The 18900-nt window shown below is 37.4% G+C and overlaps 1 protein-coding gene across 1 annotated transcript; it reads left to right on the plus strand.

Annotated features, from left to right (window-relative positions):
• Positions 1-5470: 5470 nt before the first annotated feature.
• Positions 5471-14090, plus strand: LOC103723739 (MACPF domain-containing protein At1g14780). The gene is made up of 8 exons (XM_008814760.4): positions 5471-5918; positions 8465-8706; positions 10791-10992; positions 11079-11153; positions 11287-11470; positions 12987-13156; positions 13245-13309; positions 13405-14090. Exons 1-8 carry the CDS (start codon positions 5688-5690, stop codon positions 14024-14026), a joined length of 1791 nt encoding a protein of 596 aa, XP_008812982.2. The 5' UTR covers positions 5471-5687; the 3' UTR covers positions 14027-14090.
• The last annotated feature ends 4810 nt before the right edge of the window (positions 14091-18900 follow it).

The following is an 18900-nucleotide window of genomic DNA, read 5'->3' on the forward strand; positions in this document are numbered from 1 at the left end:
TAAACGAGAAGGAAGATAGATGGCAAGAAAGGCGAAGAGGGTTTGGACTGGGAGGTGAAAGGATGGAGGGTTTACGACTTACGAGTGCTTGCATCCGATCTTTTTGACGTATTCGAGGAAGAAGGCCGCAATGCCGAGCGCCAAGATCAACGCCTGCGAAGAGAGAAGAGGAGAAATAAACAATCGATCGTGAGAGGAAATAGGAAAGGGGGATTAGGTTTACGGTTTGGGATGGGAGGGGGGGGAGACGAACCAGAGAGGACAGGAAGAGGGAGAGGGCGAGATGGGGATCGGGGAAGAGAGACGATGGTCTTGCCTCTGCGCTCCCCCGCTCTCGTCTTGCCTCTGCGCTCGCGGACTAGACGAAGAAGACGATGGTCGACGAGCTCTGGCGAACTGGCCCTCTGCAAATCGCGCTTCAGCAAGAGTCTCTAGGCGGCGGCTCTGGCGGACGGCTAGGGCTGGAGCCTAGAGACGATGGTCGGGCTGGCTTAGAGACGATGGCGGACGGCTAGGGCTGGAGAAGTGGAGCCTAGAGACGATGATAAAATCCCCAAATGCCAAATCCCGTAAGCCCTAAAGCCTAAACCGGTTAGTCCCACACTCCCACTCCCAAATGCAATTCGGGCCGCCAATTTGGGCTTGGTTCGGGCTGTCATTAGGCTCGGGCTTGGTCCGGGCCAGGGCCGGACCAATGGGAAACCCGAGCCCGGCCCGAAATAAATTTGGGCTTAAGTTTGCAGCCCGAGCCCGGCCCGAAATTCATTGGGTCGAGCCCATAGCCCGGCCCGCAGGCGGCCCAGCCCGATGGGCTTCGGGCCGGCCCGAGCCCACTTCCAGCCCTACTAGCAATCTAGAAAGTTTAGTGCAAAGTTATCGGATCAATCTTCAATCTGAGAAAAGGATGATTGTCTTATAAGACTCGTTTGGTTAGTGGAAAGAAATTTTCTTCACTGCAAATTTTTTTTTTGAGAAGGTGATGCCTAGATAAATGATACCTGAAAAAGTAGGTTTTGCATGTTTGCTTGAGTGTGGAAATGTGACATTTCCAGTAGCTTATGTTTGGTTGAGTATCTATTTTTTTAAGAAAATTATGTAATATATATATATATATTATACTCTCAATAAAGAAAAAGGCTTTACCTCATTCAATCTAAAAGCTCAAGGGTACTTTTGAAAAAAAAAATTGTCCAAATTTTCAGCCAGTGGAAATTAGACTTTTCTGCAATATAAGTTTTTCTTTCCTATAAAACGTAAAAATATTATTTCTATAGAAAAGCTATTTTTATTTGTCTTCTTTAAAAACTCCTACCAAATATAAGGCATTTCTCTATTTTTTTCATTGACCTAACTTTTTCTATTCCTCTTCCGGCAAGCTAAGCAAGTCCATATTATTCATTTTGAAAAACATAAAGGAAGGAAAAAAATAATTGCAACGCTAGACAATTCTCCAGTCTATCTTGTTCCTTTCAAAAGAGCAGAAATACGTATAATGCTCAAACTAGATTGTGGATGCTAAAAGAACACTAATTTTAATTTTTTTTCTTTGGACGAAATGAATATGATAAGAATTGAATCTATCATAAAAGAAGCCTTTAGTCTGATCACCAGGTGTTCTCGTCATAGGAATGAGTGGATCATGCAGCCAGGGTTTCTTCTCTCTCCATTTGTGACCATAATTTTTCATTCCATTAAAGTAGTTGGATTTCTCATTGACACAAACCTACAGTATTCATTTGTATCAATAAACCTCGAAAAAATTACAAGTCCCAACAGATACTCTTGCGTCCCCAGTCCTTTTCATATCACCCCTCAGGACCCGTGGTACAATAAAGGCAAACTGTTTGACTTCCGGAATGGGTCTCCATGGTATTTAGTGCTCATAGATTTGGACACAAACTGGAATATGGTCGAAACTTCTCTTCTCTCCCCCCTCCTTGACTTGTCCAACGCTGGACCCAGAACTACCATGGTCTGAAAAGAAGAAAGGCTAGATGGGCAGCAAAAGGTGATCAAGTGGAAACTTCCACTACCAACTAGGACCAAGTAAATGACCATTCCCAGTTGGTACGTGATCATACTGTCACGATGACCCTAATACAATCGCTAGCTTCACTTACTAGGGGATGTGATTCTCTTAGATTATACCGGTGACACCTTTAACATTTGGCATCTACTGGTAAAATATTTCTATGATTAATATAAGATGATATATGTAGAGGGGTGTGATTATATATGTACTCGGGTATACTAGAAATCGATACTCCTTTGAATCAATGATGGACCATCCAAACATAATTTACACCACAAAATATGCTTAGAAACTAAAACTTATGTATTTTGGTGATTCGATCTAACCTAATTATCAAGTAGGTTAATTTATGTCAAAATGGACTGTTTTATTAGTATTATACGGTGTTTTATGATATGATCTAATCAGAGAAACCTGGAGAACTTAAATCTAGATATATTTTAAGATAGTAGATCATGACTCATAAAATCGATTTTCAAGTTATGTGCCCCATAATGTGTTTTACTATGTTAGTGTAAGCGATACCATTCATTTTAATACCTAAATAATAATTAAATTGGAGCCATCAAAATATAGGAATTTTGGTTTCCAAATCTTTCTTGTATTATAAATCTTATTCAGAATTTCGAATTTAGATGACGTATCATTGATTTTCAAGAACAATGCATTTATTTCTTGGTACACCCAAGCGCATAATAATCTCTCTCTCTCTCTCTCTCTCTCTCTCTCTCTCTCTCTCTCTCTATATATATATATATATATATATATATATATAATGTTTGCCAAGAAGTCACGAGCACGGCTGCTCATGGTTCAATTGGGCCTCCCCTAATGTCAAACGGCCAATATATGAATTGCATCAGTCCTCCCATCTTGTGTTGCCACATGCAAAATGCTGATGGTATAACTTAAGGATTGTTTGGTGACCTAAATGGAATGATAATGGTGATCTAAGATCCCCGATGGTCCTCAACCTCGGGTACTCTAATCTCTAGTGATCTAAGATCCCCATGTCTGGTGTGTCATAGTCCAGTGATTAAAGATTTCTAAATATCCATGAGTAACTTTTTTGATATGCCATAGGAATCCAAAATTATTAGCCAAATAATTCCAAAAATTTTCTTGATATATACTAGAAGGATTTTTTATGTATTCTCAATTCTCATGAATTAAAAGTAAAAGCAAATACACTAGTTCTTATAGTGGTCCTATTATTTTGTCACAGACTCTACTTTTTGTGGTCACAACCTCCAGAAAATTAGGCTATGTTCTAATTCTAGATATGATATATCTTAGATATAATGAAGTGTAAATGACAACATCTCCATTGATCCCAATATCAGGTGTTTTGGCACTACACCGATAGATACAAAGGAAAACTAAGCTTAACCCATATGAGGTGGGAGTGGATGGATCAAAAATACTATTCTTAACATCAAGTTTAGAAAATTAATTGAATCATAGTTACATTCACGCAGCATCAGCCATTTGCAACATATTTTTATTATTTTATTATTTTTTCTGCATATAAATTTAATGCTGCCATGACAACCAACTTCAAAATCTCTGCTGCAATTTTATACCTATCACCAACTATTCCACCCACAGGAGGGCCATCATTTAGGAATATAGCTCTTCATTCTTAATACACTCATGATTTTCAGCAAATTGTATGGTAATAACAAGCATACACACACACACACACACATGATAAGGGAGGCATGATGCCACCCAGCTTTTATTATTAAATGAAGCTTAGATACAAGTGATTATATACACGAGGCAATAGGGATATATTGGCCTATTGTCCAAAGGAAACGAGATATGATATGTGCTTAGATTGAACTAAGGCATATTGCTCTTCCTTTTCCATGAAGCTATTCTTTGCGTAATATGCTTCATGCCAACATTCAATGCATAGATGCAATTCTAAGAAATTTGTTTTCGAAGAATTCTGATCAAATATTTTAGAAAATAGATAGATCTACAGGAGAGATTTATAAAAAAAAATCTATGCATCTCGGATATATGTACAGATCTACCCGACAAAAAAAAACATTATATTTTGCATGGATACAAATGTTTAGGAAAATAAGACGGACTTGATCAAACATAAGAAATTAAAATATCAAGAAATCAAAAAATAAAAGAATCAATACCTTATGAAATCAAAAAGTCACTGTGGCCAAAAAAAGAAAAGAGTAAAGAAACCAGATAGGAATCCAATTCAAGTCCCTCATGGATGGAGCTTCATTACGGATGCCTTTTTTAAGACAACAATTTTCTAAAGTCTCTCATGTACAATGCACGGGGATTTGGCCAGTACTCAACCACAAGATCAAGGGGCAAGATTGTCCTAAAACTTTGTCACAAAATCACCACATAGAATAATCTTAGATATCCATCTTTGAAAAGTAGGAATGATATAAGATCACTGCCACATAGAATTACTAGGGTGCAGCCAAACATGGTGATCTCATTACTTTCACCCAGATCACCTTCGATCCTGAGTGGATTACCCATACTAGACACCCTCTTGGTCCCACCAAATCATCACAATTTAAAATCAATAGAAAATTGATGCCGACATTTCAGTTCTATTCTAAAAGGTTGAAATAAGGACTCTTATTTGTTAGGATAAGAACTCCAATAAATACGCCACCCTACATGACAAACATGCTCCTTTCACAATGGCCGATCTAGGACGACACTTCCTCACGGATGCTTTTTTTTCTTCAGGACAACAATTTTCTGAAGTCTCTCACATAATACGTGATCCTGGCGTGCTCCAGTCAGGATTACTCAACCGCAAGATCAAGAGGCAAGATTGTCCTAAAATTTTATTCCAAGATCACCACGTAGGATAATCTTGGATACTCATCTTTGAAAAGTGGAAATGATATGAGATCACTACCATATAGGATCACTGCAGTGCAACCAAACACAGTGATCTTATTACTTTCACCCAGATCACCTTCGATCCTGAGTGGACTACCCATACCAGACACCCTCTTAGTCGCACCAAATACATCACTATTTAAAATCAATAGAAAATTGATGCCCACATTCCATTTCTGTTTCAAAAGGTTGAGATAAGAACTAGGATAAGGACTCCAATAAATACGTGATCCTGGCGTGCTCCAGTCATTTGATTCCCTTAATAATACTGCCTTCCATCATACGCCAACCTAAATGACAAACATACTCCTTTCACAATGGCTGATCCAGGAGGCCAAATCGGTCATTTAAATGTACCATGTTGCATAGAGCGCTAGATGGAGGGGAAAGATAAAAAAAAAAAAACAAGTAGTTAAATAAAAAATAGCAGTCAAACTTAACGCGAGAACGAGCGGAAGTGGAATCTTCCCCCTTCCCATCATATTTTCTTCCCTTCTCACTACAATATCCTTCATCACGCGTATATTATATATAGAGCCATAAGCTCTCGCAATTCCAAATAACCAAGCCGTTGAAGGGGGCTAAGGGGGGCCAAAGAAAAAAAAAAGGGACAAAAATCCTCCTCCTTTGACATCCTCTAACATAGAACTCTTCCCCCTTCTCCTCCTCTCCTTCTCACCTTCAACATATACATAAGCCAATGCAAGGGGACGGAAGTTGGTGCAAAAAGATACAGAGATAGAGAAGAGGGGAGGAGATGAGTGGGGTTGTGGAAAGGGCCCTGAGGTGTTTGGGGAAAGGCTTCGATGTGACATGCGACTTCCGGCCGAAGTACTGCAAGGGGAAGGAGAGGCTGGTTGTGATCAACGAGGAGAGGGGAGAGCTCCTGGTACCCGGGTTTGGAGCCTTTGAAGATGTGCCAGTTGATATAAAGTGTGATAAGGGGGATCGAATCAGATACCAGTCTGATGTGCTTCAGTTCAACCAGGTATTGGGTCATCACCTTCCTCTGATTGATTAATTTGACTATTGATCACTATTAGCTATTAGCTTTTCCCTTTGACCAGATTGATATATATATATATATATATATATATATATATATATAGATAGATAGATAGATAGATAGATAGATATGTTGCTGGAATGCCAAAAGTTTCTTTTGTTTGTTGGATTTGGATCCTGTGGTTTGGTTTAATGTCATAACTAATGCCTTGCTCTCTGGCATTTTATGAATGCCAAGAAACAACACTCCTATCTTGTATGGAAAACATTCTGCCTGTTTATTTGTTTAGATTTTTTTTTAAGTGAAATATTGCCATGTTCTCTTTTTGTCGGATGGATTTGGAAAATTAGAGCTATAACTACGTTTCTTCATCATGTTATAGGTATTTGGCACAAAGGTCCAGTCATTTTGTTCTTCAAATTGCTCACACCCATCTTTGGTTTTACTCACATTTTTTTCACAGTAATATGCATCAACGAAATAGGATAAGATCGAATTAACTTATTCCTTTTCAAATTAACTTTTTGATGTTTAAATACCAGCCAATCGCTGCGATTCTTATGACCAGAACAACCATATACCATGATGTAGCACATATGTTTGAATTGTTCATGAGATGCAACTACAACTACGCATGCTCCATTATGGTGCCATCTTTTGTTTTTTTTTTTTCAAAGACATCATGGTGCCATGTAACTCCACAACAAATTTCACTTACTAGCAAAAGAGGACAAAAAATATACCCAATAGCTTTCGACCCAAAATACAAGTTATAAGTGGAAGAAGTAATAGAGGTGAATAAAATCAGATTGTATGCTTACGTGACGCACTTCGCTGTGTGTTCGGATTGTGTCCCTCGTGCGAAAGAATGATTAATCTTCTTTTGTGGTGTCGACTATTGGATCGTATCTTACAAAACTTTCAAAGCATTTCGAACCTCTTTGCCATTGGTCTGCACAAATCTAGAAGTAATTATTACACAATCCAATGATGGATTCAAGCGAAGGAAGGTGAATTCTTCTTTCGCGCCAAACATATAATCCTTTCCTATTACCAGCAACCTCTCCTACCTCAGCCATCTTCGAGAAATCCAATTTGGACCAAACCAACTGAAAGAGATTTCTTAGTTGACCATTAGATTGCAAGTATTCCAAACTCTTTTGCCATCGGTCTGCACATATTTCAAAGCGATTATTGCACAATCCTCTTTTCTTGCGAAAGATACAGTCCTTTTCTCTTTGACAGCAAGCTCCCCTACCTCAGCCATCTTCAAGACCATAACTCAAGTTTCCCCATTTGACTGGACTTTTCCTCCAGGCTGTCCAAGTTTTCTTAATAAAATCCAAGTAGATTTTAACGGCCGAAAAATAGGACAGGAGGAATTAAAAGTCCAAATGTAGGAGCCATGTGGAATAATTCCCAGCATATAGAATGGTGGCGACACCAACAATGAATTAATGTCCCTCACTGACGGCGACCATGACTCACGTCGGAGAAATTAACGCACTGATCCACCCCAAGTTTCAGCTTTTTATATATATAAATGGAGGGAGTGAGCAACTTTCTCCAAATTTTATTGAAAGAAAAAAAAATATTGCAAAAAAGCAAGAGAGAAGACCGTAGTTTAAGCTTCTATTACGTAGAAATTCTTGTTACAAGTATCGCAGAAGAAAGTTTTTACTATAGATTCTATTTTTTTTTTTTCCTTTTTGTTCCTCATGTATGATGAATGAGAACAGATGTCATCCATCTGGTTCTCAAATCATCAGGTTATTTACCAAAAAAAAGTCATCAGGTTGACTTCCATATATTTTTATTCAGAACGGCCACCCGTTCCCATGTAGCAGCCAAGACCAGGGGAGAAGCAAGGAGAGTAGGCCGTAGTCAAGGAGGTTGTTCATAGATTTGTTGTTACATAACTAGATGGAGTACTGTTACTAGCTATGGGTCTTTACTCATGTTTATTAATGGATGTGAGTCTTTTCCATTTGGCCAGCCCTGGCAAGAAGCTTTAGCCATTTGTAAATACGTCAATAGGAGATAGCCGGTGCTATTTAGCTATGATTTAGTAGTACTAGAATCCAATGGTGATGTCTTTTACCCACTGTTTTCAAAAAAAAAGAAAAAACAAAGAGCTTACTAGTATGAGTAAAGAAGTATTACCATTGGGGAAGGCCTCGGTTCATATTTATAAGCTTTCCAAGGATCATTTGTCAACAAATATTTATAAACTAAAAATAATCTGTTATACATATTTTTCTACAATAATTGAATCCGAACCTACTCAATTGAAAATCAAATGACAGAGCTGGCCAATTTCTTTATTCAAATTCGTTGACGGGCTCAAAGGAGTGTTGTAAAAGAAATAACAGATCGAGATTGGCTAGACCTGCCTTCAGGACCTTGACCATTTCTTCGATTTGGTGCAGACCAGAGAAATTTAATTAGAATATTGTTTGAAATAATGACTTTAGCTGGCATTAATCAAACCAAAGGTGACAGCATTTATAGCTTGGATTCACATACAGATGTCGGAGCTGTTCAACCAGAGGAGCTCGTTGGCTGGAAAGATCCCCTCAGGCTTGTTCAACTGTGTGTTCGAATTCAACAGCAGCTCATGGGCTCGAGATGCCTCAAGGACCAAATGCTTGGCCATGGATGGCTACTTCATCTCTCTCTTTGACCTTCGTATTGTCCGCCAACCTCTCATCCTCTCCCATCATGTCCTCAAAGATGTTCCTTCTTCTTGGGACCCAGCTGCTCTCTCAAGGTATACTAATTAAACAATTGTTATTTCCTTTCATTTTTTTCCTTGGTTGGCTGCTTTTTTCTCTCTCTTTCTCCATTTGGAGCTAATATGATAATTAAGTCAACCAAGGTAGGCCTTGGATCATATTTTTCGACTAATGAAATATATGCATGCTTACAAGTTGAATGCATGGTAAGTAACTTTACTAAAGGAAAAAATCCAAACATTTAGAAATAAAAAAAGAATGTAGAAAAATCATCAGGTTTAGGAGCAAATAAGAGAAAAGAATTGAAGTTAGCAAATTTAGTGACTTATGGTGCTGATTCATATATCTTGATATGTTTTTTTATTAAAAAAAATCATTTATATCCCTATAAAAATATTTACCCTTACAAAGTTGCAATTTTCATATATATCCCTAAGTCCAATTCTTTTTTCATATTTATTCTTGTCATCACTCTTTTTTAGAGACCGTTAGACAGCATTGTTAAATTATTGTTAAAGTGAAATGATTTTTTACCCTCATATATCTAGCTTCAAATTTTATTTGAAAATAATATTAAGAGTTGAATGGAGCCATTGACCACTACCTAAAACATAAACCTCCTACCCACTGGTACAATATATGATGAGATCATAAATTGATGATTCATTTTACCTATCCTTAGTGACTTGAATTATTTCAGCTAGCTTATGGTATTTGAGTAGTCAATTTTTTCTCTTTCATAAAAAAAAAGAAAAACGTCCACCATTTTTGTACACCATATCTTAAATCTTTATTTTTTTTCTGAAAATTAGATGATTTACGGTTACTTTGCATTAGTTTTACTATTGAAATATAGTATAAAATGTGGATCATGTTATTTAACGATTAGTAATTAAACAACTTTTTTTCATCTATGCATATTCATATCTATTTGACATAAAATTTAAAAATAAATTTACTTCACTTTATTTCTTTGAATAGTTTGAAAATCTGCTATTTAAAATGATTTAAATTAACATATTTTAATTATTCTGAAATAAATTTATATCTTTATTTATTTAGGTAGTGAAGGGTTGAAATCACCAAGCAAATAAAATGAAATATATTTATCTTATACATTCCTATCAAAGGGAAAAGAATATGCAAACTATTGATAAACTTTTAATTTACTATTGCCTTTTAAATGACATAGATCTACATTTTGCACTGCTTTTGAACAATAGAATAAGCTACCCAAAAGAATGAAATGATGTATATATCTAATTTGTTTGTTTATCAAAGAGGAAAGTGAACTATTCGAATATAATAAGCTAATAGAGAGAATTCAATTCATTCGGTATCTAGAAAATAAATCACTAATTTAAACAATTATTGGGTACCGTGTTGGTGTTTAGGAGGTTTCTGCTTTGTTCGTCTCAACTCTTCAACATGATTTTAACTTCAAAATTTTGGACCTTGTTCTGTGATGGTAAAATATCATTTTCTAAATTCAATCAATTTTAGTTGTAGTTTAACAGCACTGTCCAACAATATATATCTGATAGGGGTAAATATGCCAAAAAATGGATCTAGAGAAAAATATATGTAAATCGCAACTTTGTAGGGTAAATATGTAATTGGATATTTTTATAAGGTTGCATATAAAAAAATTCCTTCTTCTTATAAGAAAAGATATTATCAATGTTATTGAGTGTGAAAACAATTAGCTTGGGAGAGTCAATAAAAATTGTAACAACAATATCAAAGATAGACATAAATGAATAGGTTTTCACGGGAAAATACGTATTAGTTTTTGTTTTCTTTATTCTCTTCCCTTGGTCATCAGATTAGAGTTGAAACTCTCTCAACATATTGAAGCCTGATGGATTATTTGTGTGCCCACTAAACTTGTAAGCTGCCCTAGTCCATGATCTTTAACACCAAATAATAATTAAGTACAGCAACTGCCAAGTTGGCTCTCCAACTAGCAAGCTTTGACTTCAAAGTTTTGTTCAAGGAACCAAACTCAGTAGGGTTAGAAAAATATTAAAAAGAAAGCCTGAAAATAAAGAAAACAAGGTTGAATTCTAATGGGGCCATTGGTTACTAATCAGCTATTTGCTCTTTGTCTTTAAAGCAGATTCATTGAAAACTACGGGACACATATAATAGTGGGGCTAAGTGTCGGAGGCCAGGATGTGGTTTATCTGAAGCAAGACGGGTCTTCTAATCTAGCTCCATCTGAACTCAAGCTACACTTGGATAAACTTGGAGATCAACTCTTCACTGGGATTTGTACCCTGCCTTCTCTCCGCTCTAAATCCAAAGAGCATAAGCTCAAGGTCACCTTGACTTTGTCACTCTCCCTCTCCCCGATGAACACTCACATAGAAGCTTTTATGAGACTTATTAATGGGCTTATTAACAGGTTCCGGAGGCTTTCAATGTGTTTGGCTCACAACCTAGGCTTGTTGAAGGCATTAATCCAGTCTCATGCAAAGATGTACGTAGTAAGGTTACTCAATAATATGCTATACAAGTAATGCCTGCCGGCAATAAATTTCTTGAGATTATAACTTCTTTAGTTTTACCTTAACCATTTGCAAAAAAAATAATGTTTAATTTGGTTTATGCAGGGCATAACAGTCATATGCTTGAAGAGGGGAGGAGATACATCCACGAGCAGCCATTGTGAATGGCTCCTAACAGTCCCTTCAATGCCCGATGTGATCAACTTCACCTTTGTCCCCATTACCTCCCTCCTAAAGGGTGTTCGTGGTGCTGGCTTCCTATCCCACGCCATTAACCTCTACCTTCGATGTAAGTTATCTTCTCTTTGTAGAAATTTGATATATCTTAGATTAAGAAAAAATAAAGCTTCATCTCTCTTGATGCATTTCCAATCTCCTGATGATTTCGATACAGTCAATGAAAATAATGGAAGATTACTCTTTTGTAACCAACAAACATCTTTCCTTTTTGTCGAATGGTCTTCTAATTTTCATTTTTACCTTTTCTCTTTTGGAAGAACTAGGACTAAGGAATCCTAGCCTCACGATCTTGTAGATTCTACAATAAACCCCTCATTTGCTCAAAATAATTTGGAGGAGGTCTTAGGGATTTGTCATGGATTATTATATGTTTGGCATTTTGAGGCTTGGTTATATGAATGCTCTGAAATGTTGATCTATGTAGCTTTGGTTCATCTATTCAGCTATTTAGATCAAAAGAGTTTGAAACTACTATATGCAAAAGTAGTGGAGAGCAACATCAGTGCACATAAGTTTACAATTAATTCACATAAGACATGGAGCTAAAATGGTAGAAATAATCTCCTCCCTTCTATATGAGAATAGTAGGAACAAGAATAAAAAACAAAAATGGCACCATCATAGCATAGCAAAACAACAAGAGGCCAAGAATTTTTAGGTGAAAATTTCTTCCAAAAAAAACCACAGATGCTAGTCCAGTCAAACCTACCCTAAAAAATTTTAACTTATGTTTACATTCTTCTATAAGTAATACTAGAGATTACCCTTCTTGGATCATAATGCTCCATAATTCTATATAAGAGATACCAAACATCAACAGACTTTCTCATGTCTTTCGCACATAAGAGGTCTTCTCACCAAACAAATATCAATTTCAATCAAAGAAGGGACTTACTCCTTTTAGACATAGCTCTCTTTTGTTTTTGTTGGAAAACGAAGGAAATGAGAATCTTCCCCACAATTTTATTGATGCAAACAGATATTATTTACAAAGAAGTAGAGCAAAGCAAAGGGTACATAAACGAAGCTATAACTGAAAAGGAAAACAAAGTAGAGAAGATAAATCAGAGAGTCCTCGATCTAACGAAACACAAAACCCAGAGGACATCATTTTCTTCTTTACTTGAAGAAACATAAATCTTCCCAAAGTCATGGGCTGCAATGATGTCCTCGACAAGGTCTTTTCTACATTAGACAGTCTCTCCCAAACCTAGAGGACCTGAAGGAATTATGTTAGCAGCCATATCTGTCCCTTTTTCTTCTACATTATAAGATATCAAATTTGATTACCGGTCTCATCCATTCCATCTAAACCAACACTGAGACGGCTTCATCTCCTTGTAAGGAGGGATACCCAACATCATCCTGGTTGAAATAGAGGTTAAACAAGTTAGGTCTGGCTGCCCAAAATGAAAGAAAAAAAAGGTATTGATGTGGAAATATTTAGGAAGCTATCTTAATCTAGTATTATCTTTTGAGCCAATGTTTCTTTCGGTGCATGACTATGTTCAGACAATATTTTAATATGAAAGTCATGTAACCTTATTTTATGTCTTCATATGCAGATAAACCTCCTATAGCTGACTTGCAATACTTCTTGGACTTCCAATCTCAGAAGTTGTGGGCTCCTATGCACAGTGACCACCCTCTTGGTCCTAGCTCAATTAGATCTACTCCAACTCCTTCTTTACAGTTCAATCTAATGGGTCCCAAGCTCTATATCAACACTACTCAGGTAGCACCACCTTAATTCTTAAATCTTTATTTAACAATCACCATTAACCTCTCGTCACCATACGACCTCTTTACACCCACAATTTCAGGTCATCGTTGAAAGAAAACCTATCACCGGCATGAGACTCCACCTTGAGGGCAAGAAAAACGATCGGTTAGCTCAATTTGCTTTAATTGCTTATTGTTTCATTTGAGTGTGCATGTAATTATGGTCAAGAACTAATTAGACTATTTACGTGTTGTTATTAGGCTAGCCATCCACCTTCAACATTTATCAAACACCCCCACTTTCATGGAAGCCCAGTCAAATAAAGCACCATTGTGGCGGGGATCGGAGGAGATCGCAAATGAAAGATACTATGAGGCAGTCCAATGGAAGATGTTCTCGCACGTGTGCACCGTGCCGGTGAAGTACGATCCTCAGTGGTCGACGAATGGTGGAGAAACTTCATTCATTGTGACTGGAGCTCAGCTCCATGTGAAGGCCCATGAGTCGACGAGTGTGCTGCACCTGAGGCTCCTATACTCTGAAGTGCCTGGTTGCATTGTGGGCCAGTCCAGGTGGGAGCAGGGCCCATTGGGCTTCTCTCAAAAATCAGGCTTCTTCTCATCGATCAGTACACCATTCGTTGGAGTAGAAAAAGAGGGGCAGCCAGGCCCAGTTGTCATTGTGGACTCTGGTGTGTTCCCCTCAGGCCCACCAGCGCCTGTGGGGGCCCAAAAACGTTTGAGGTTTGTGGACACATCTCATGTGTGCAAGGGACCACAGGACACCCCTGGGTATTGGTTGGTCACTGGTGCAAAGCTGGATGTGGAGAAAGGAAGGATAGGGCTGCATGTCAAGTTCTCACTGCTAACTTCTGTTTCCTAACCTTGAGAATATGTAATTGTACAGGCTTTAAGACTACTTGGAGGATATCACACTTCTTCTTTCATTCTTTTTGTCTGTGAATACTTGAAGTGCGACATTATATCGGAGAAATTTAAGGAAAATGCTGTATGAAAATTGGAGAAACAAAGTTATCCATTTTAATGATTTTGTTAAAAAAAAAATTAAAGCTTGATAGAGAACAACATAATCAAGGAGGATGAAGTGCTATTTTGCCTCTATCCTAGGTAATGTTGTCCATTCTTCACTTAGTCTATAATATAAACCAATACCATGTAGACTATAATATATTGAGCAACCATTTTAAATTTTGGACAAATAATGTCAAAGTGGATACGTAATACGTTGATTATTGCCTAAAAGCTCTCATGTGTATCGCCCTTCATCTCATAGAGAATAAAGATATTTGGCAAGATTTTGCCATGAAGCATTGTAAAGCCATTCAAGTTCAAAGAAAGCAAATTTCATATTTTGAACTTTGGAGAGCTTTAGGCACTATTTGATTGCCGGAAAAATGAAAGAAAAAAAAAAGATAAATTAGTAGGAGAAAAATAAAGAAAAGAAAAGAACAGAACAGAAAATAGGGTATTTTCTCATAATTAGGTTAAAGTAAAAAATTGCAAAGAAAGTTGGCGAGAAAGTGGTGAAGATACTATTGAGTTATCTGCAGCCATTTGCCTATATTTTAATTTCTCTAAAGCTAGTATCTTGTAGCAAGAAAATCTTAGACTTTTTAGAGAAAGTTTTAACCCAAAATTTTATATTTGATATTCTCTTTTTGGATTTCATTTGTACCACCAAACAACAGAAAAGAAGACTCTTTTCTAACAAACCTTTTCTTTCACTTTCTTGATAACCAAACAAAGCCTTAAGGTTCTAGAGAGCTATTTATAAACATAATGTTGTCTTAGTTTGATAGGGTAGCATCTATAAACCTTGACAATCATTGGAACATGATGTATGAGATCAAATAATATCAAGCTGGAAGATTTAATACATCAGTGTGGTAGAACTAGCTTTCAGTAAATATATTTGTGTGAAAGGATTGCTGATCGGCCACATTTTGCCATGCTTTCATCATAGTCTAAGCCCGGGTTATTTATGATTATAACCTTTATGAAAGGATTGCTTTGTGTCAGCCAATAGACATATTACCTGTCTTTTGATTGAGAACACCCATTTACACCAACCAAATTCATATTGGAATTATTAGGAACTAAGGAACATTTAGCGTTATGGAGAAGATCATTGAACTCATCCACGTATAACTCCACAAGGGTGCTTAGAAGCTTGAGAGAAGCACGGAGGCTCCCTTTCGTCATCAACAACAGCCACATGGCATTGCTTCAATAGATTAGTTAGTCTCCCGTTCTTCATATGAGATTTCGGATTTCTAAATTCTGTGTTGAAGATAAGTCACCATATTTGAGGAGATGATGAACATGGAAGCATATTTTATGCTATGAGATCCCAACTTGTTTTCCTGATAAGGTCTTGGCCCTGGAAAACAAGTGCAACCAAGTATTTGTAAGGCTTTTGTAATTGGGCACTTGGCCGAATAGATTCTAATAAGGAGATTTGTGAAATTTAGGAACACCATCTGATTGCAACATTTTAATCTTATTCCTTAACAAATTTTTGACATGAGTTTTAAATCTTTTGAGAATGGAGACTACTCCAAATTTATATCTCCTGTGATCATCAAAATAAAGCTAATATAATACCATTTATTATTAGCACGAGCAATAGGTGAGGCACCCCATAAATTAGATTGGTTAATTTTCAATAGATCATCTTTCATTGTTGGTAATGGTTCCAATGTGCAATTTTGAAAGGAATGTTGGCTCACTGAGGCGCCACTCAAAGCTGTTTTCCCCTATTTATGCTCCTTCTGCAGGTGCAAATCTGGTTCTATGGCAAGTTTCTTCAAGCTCTTCTCTTCTTGCTGATTTCCAGCTAAATTCTTCTTCAGATGATCTGATTTGAGAACTAGAAAGTTCAGGTAACTACTGCTGTGGCTCATTGTATCGCTTTCTCAACTCTAGATTGGTTAAATAAAATCTTGCAACCTCCCTTTGGAACATTGATGCTCCGTCAGAAGTTCAATGTTTCCTTTGGCTTACTCTCATGTATAAGTTAAATACTGAGACCTTTTGCAAAGAAAACTGGACAAGTATGTAGGTGGTTGTCTCCTTTGCAACTGTCACAGGGAATATGTGGAACACCCTTTTTATTTCCTGTCCTTTTACCTCTCAAATATGGGATGCCTTCTGCTCTGCTTTAAGGATTCCTCCACTTGAAAACCTTGTTGATCTCGTTTGCGACAAATCACTCCGGGGGAGTTCTCTAGGTTGGTAAGAGAGAGCTGCCTAGAGCACTCCGAAACTTATTACCTTTTGACTTTTTTTGAAACTAGACTTGTCTCAGTTATCCATTGTAGCGAAAAAAAAAAAAAAAAAACTTCTTGATCTCTATGTAATTTGGAGACAATAGCTATTTCTCTAAAGAGCTGCAACCGGCTGTTTTCATGTTGCTTGCTGCTACATATTGAAGTTGTTGGAAGGAAAGGAATTCAAGGATATTCCTTGAAAAATCCTCCACTGATTTTGTTGCTTTCAAAGGATCTTCGCTTTTAAATGAATGGTTCCTTCTCTACAATCACAAAGACCAACCCGAAGTTGTTAAAATCAGGGCTAAACTCAAGCAAGTACATCAATTCTTTACTTCCACTACTAATTAACCTTCTGAACTATTTTGGACTCAGTGAAGCTGAAAATTCTAACTCAAGACACCAAAGAGGAGAAATTTACTTGAAAGTAGTAAAGTGGAAGACTTTATTGCCTTTATAGCACAGTGTGATCTTTCCTACCGCCCTTCTTCTCCTTAATCTTTGCTCTTTATGTATATTCCCATCTTTTCCTTCTCTTGTACATTTTTACCCATTAATAAATTGAGTGGTCGAGACTAGGGGTGCAAGTGAGTCAGGTAGGACCGGGTCATAAGTGACCCTGATCCAACTCAGTTCCTTATTCGGTTCCTAATTGTCAACCTAGACCCAACCTAATAGAAAATTGAGTCGGTTCGGGTCCATGGCCATTATTTTTGACCCCACGGGTTATTCGGATCGAGTCGGGTCCATGTGTAACCCGGACCTAATCCAAAAAATTTGGATCCGATTCAAGTTTGGGTCGGATCCGGTTCGGGCCCACTGGACTTTCAGCAATTTTGCACACTGCAGCTACATGGAGTATCAACTTGCGAGTACGAATTTAAGCTTTGTTGCCTCGCTGAATTTTTAATAGTTGATGAATTTCTGGCTTTGTAATCATGTTTGTTATGTTTCTTGTCAAGTGTCAACTAACATGGAGCCATCTCTGTGTGTATCCCAGTAATGGCCTAGCAGCATTAGACCATCTAAGCCCCTGAACTCTTCACGCTTCTGCTAACTTTGGCTCCTGTTCTTCTCTGAAATACTTAATCGATTGATGATAGATTGATAGTTTAATGATAGTGAGTATACAAGCAATAAAAATAGGGAATCCAAACTGAAAAATTTCCATGAGAAAACAAAGAAAACTGCTAGTATATCATTATGTCCATCAGCAAACTAATCTGAGAGATGTAAGAACATTAAAACCTGTCATTGACTAATAATTCCACATCTTACAGTGAGCACATCTGCACCCACAGCGAGCAGTATTTCACGAGCTCAAGTTAAACCACTGATACAATTTATGATCTAGACCAAGATCCGAAACCTGCATGACATGTTCTCAAATCTCGATCACCAATCTGACTGGGATCTCACCAATCTAATTTAAGTTGATCAGTTTATAAAAGAGTGCAGCACTAACAGAACACATCCTCAGAAAGATGAGAATGGTTGTTATAACTCCATGGACAAAACACCAGTTGGCTAAAAATTAATTGAAGTCCTAAACTATTAGATTAACATGATAAAATCTAGCCAAACACAAAGCATGATAGAGTTACGTGACAATTCCAAGAGCAAGTATGGTTTCATTCCTACGAAGGAATCCACACCTGGGCCAGGAAACGGGATTCCCAGTGGCATTTCTTGTCCCCCCAAGCCGTCGGATTGATCTTGGTTCCTCCAAAGCTAGCCGCTTGCAGACCAAATTTAAAGTCAGATTTGCATAAGAAGTGTACTTAAAACTTCAGCTATATTTTCATTGCTATCCATCGTAGATCTTTTTACTAATAACTTCTTTATGAACTAAATCATTGCACCCCAAAAGGGAACAGAAAAAAATAGTTTTACAGATTCAGGTCCAGTCGAGTTGGGTCGGGGCAAGTCGTAGGATTGAAAATTCAAAATTACCGAAGTTTCAATTGGGTCGGATCGGGTCGGATTTGAATCCAGTAAATTCAGACTCGATCCGAAAAATGGAACGAGTCCAATTTTAGAATCCGACCCGGCCCCATGGATTCTCCAAAATGAGTTGGGTCGGATCTAAGTAGATCGGTCAGGATGGGTCACGGGTCAACCCGACCTATTTGCAGCCTTAGTCAAGACTCTAGCTTTCTTCCAAAAAAAAATAATCAAACATAGTGGATGTTCCACCAAAGTTTGGTAAAGGGGAGAGCTCTTTGTTGGATATGCACTATTCAAAGGATGACCAGATGTGTTGAATACCTGAAACATTGGCTTGCTAAATGATGTAGAGCAAGGTGGATAAGGAATAGGAAGTAATCCATATTCACCACAGCTGCCTCGGCCATGACTACAACCTCGACCACTAGAGTTGCGTCCATTGTTGGATTAAGGTGCATTACTTGTATCATTGTTGGAGCAATTAGGAACATTTGCTTAAACTTGGAGAGCTTTCCATTGT

Source organism: Phoenix dactylifera, unplaced genomic scaffold (assembly GCF_009389715.1).
Source record: "Phoenix dactylifera cultivar Barhee BC4 unplaced genomic scaffold, palm_55x_up_171113_PBpolish2nd_filt_p 000465F, whole genome shotgun sequence".
Lineage (NCBI taxonomy): Eukaryota > Viridiplantae > Streptophyta > Magnoliopsida > Arecales > Arecaceae > Phoenix > Phoenix dactylifera.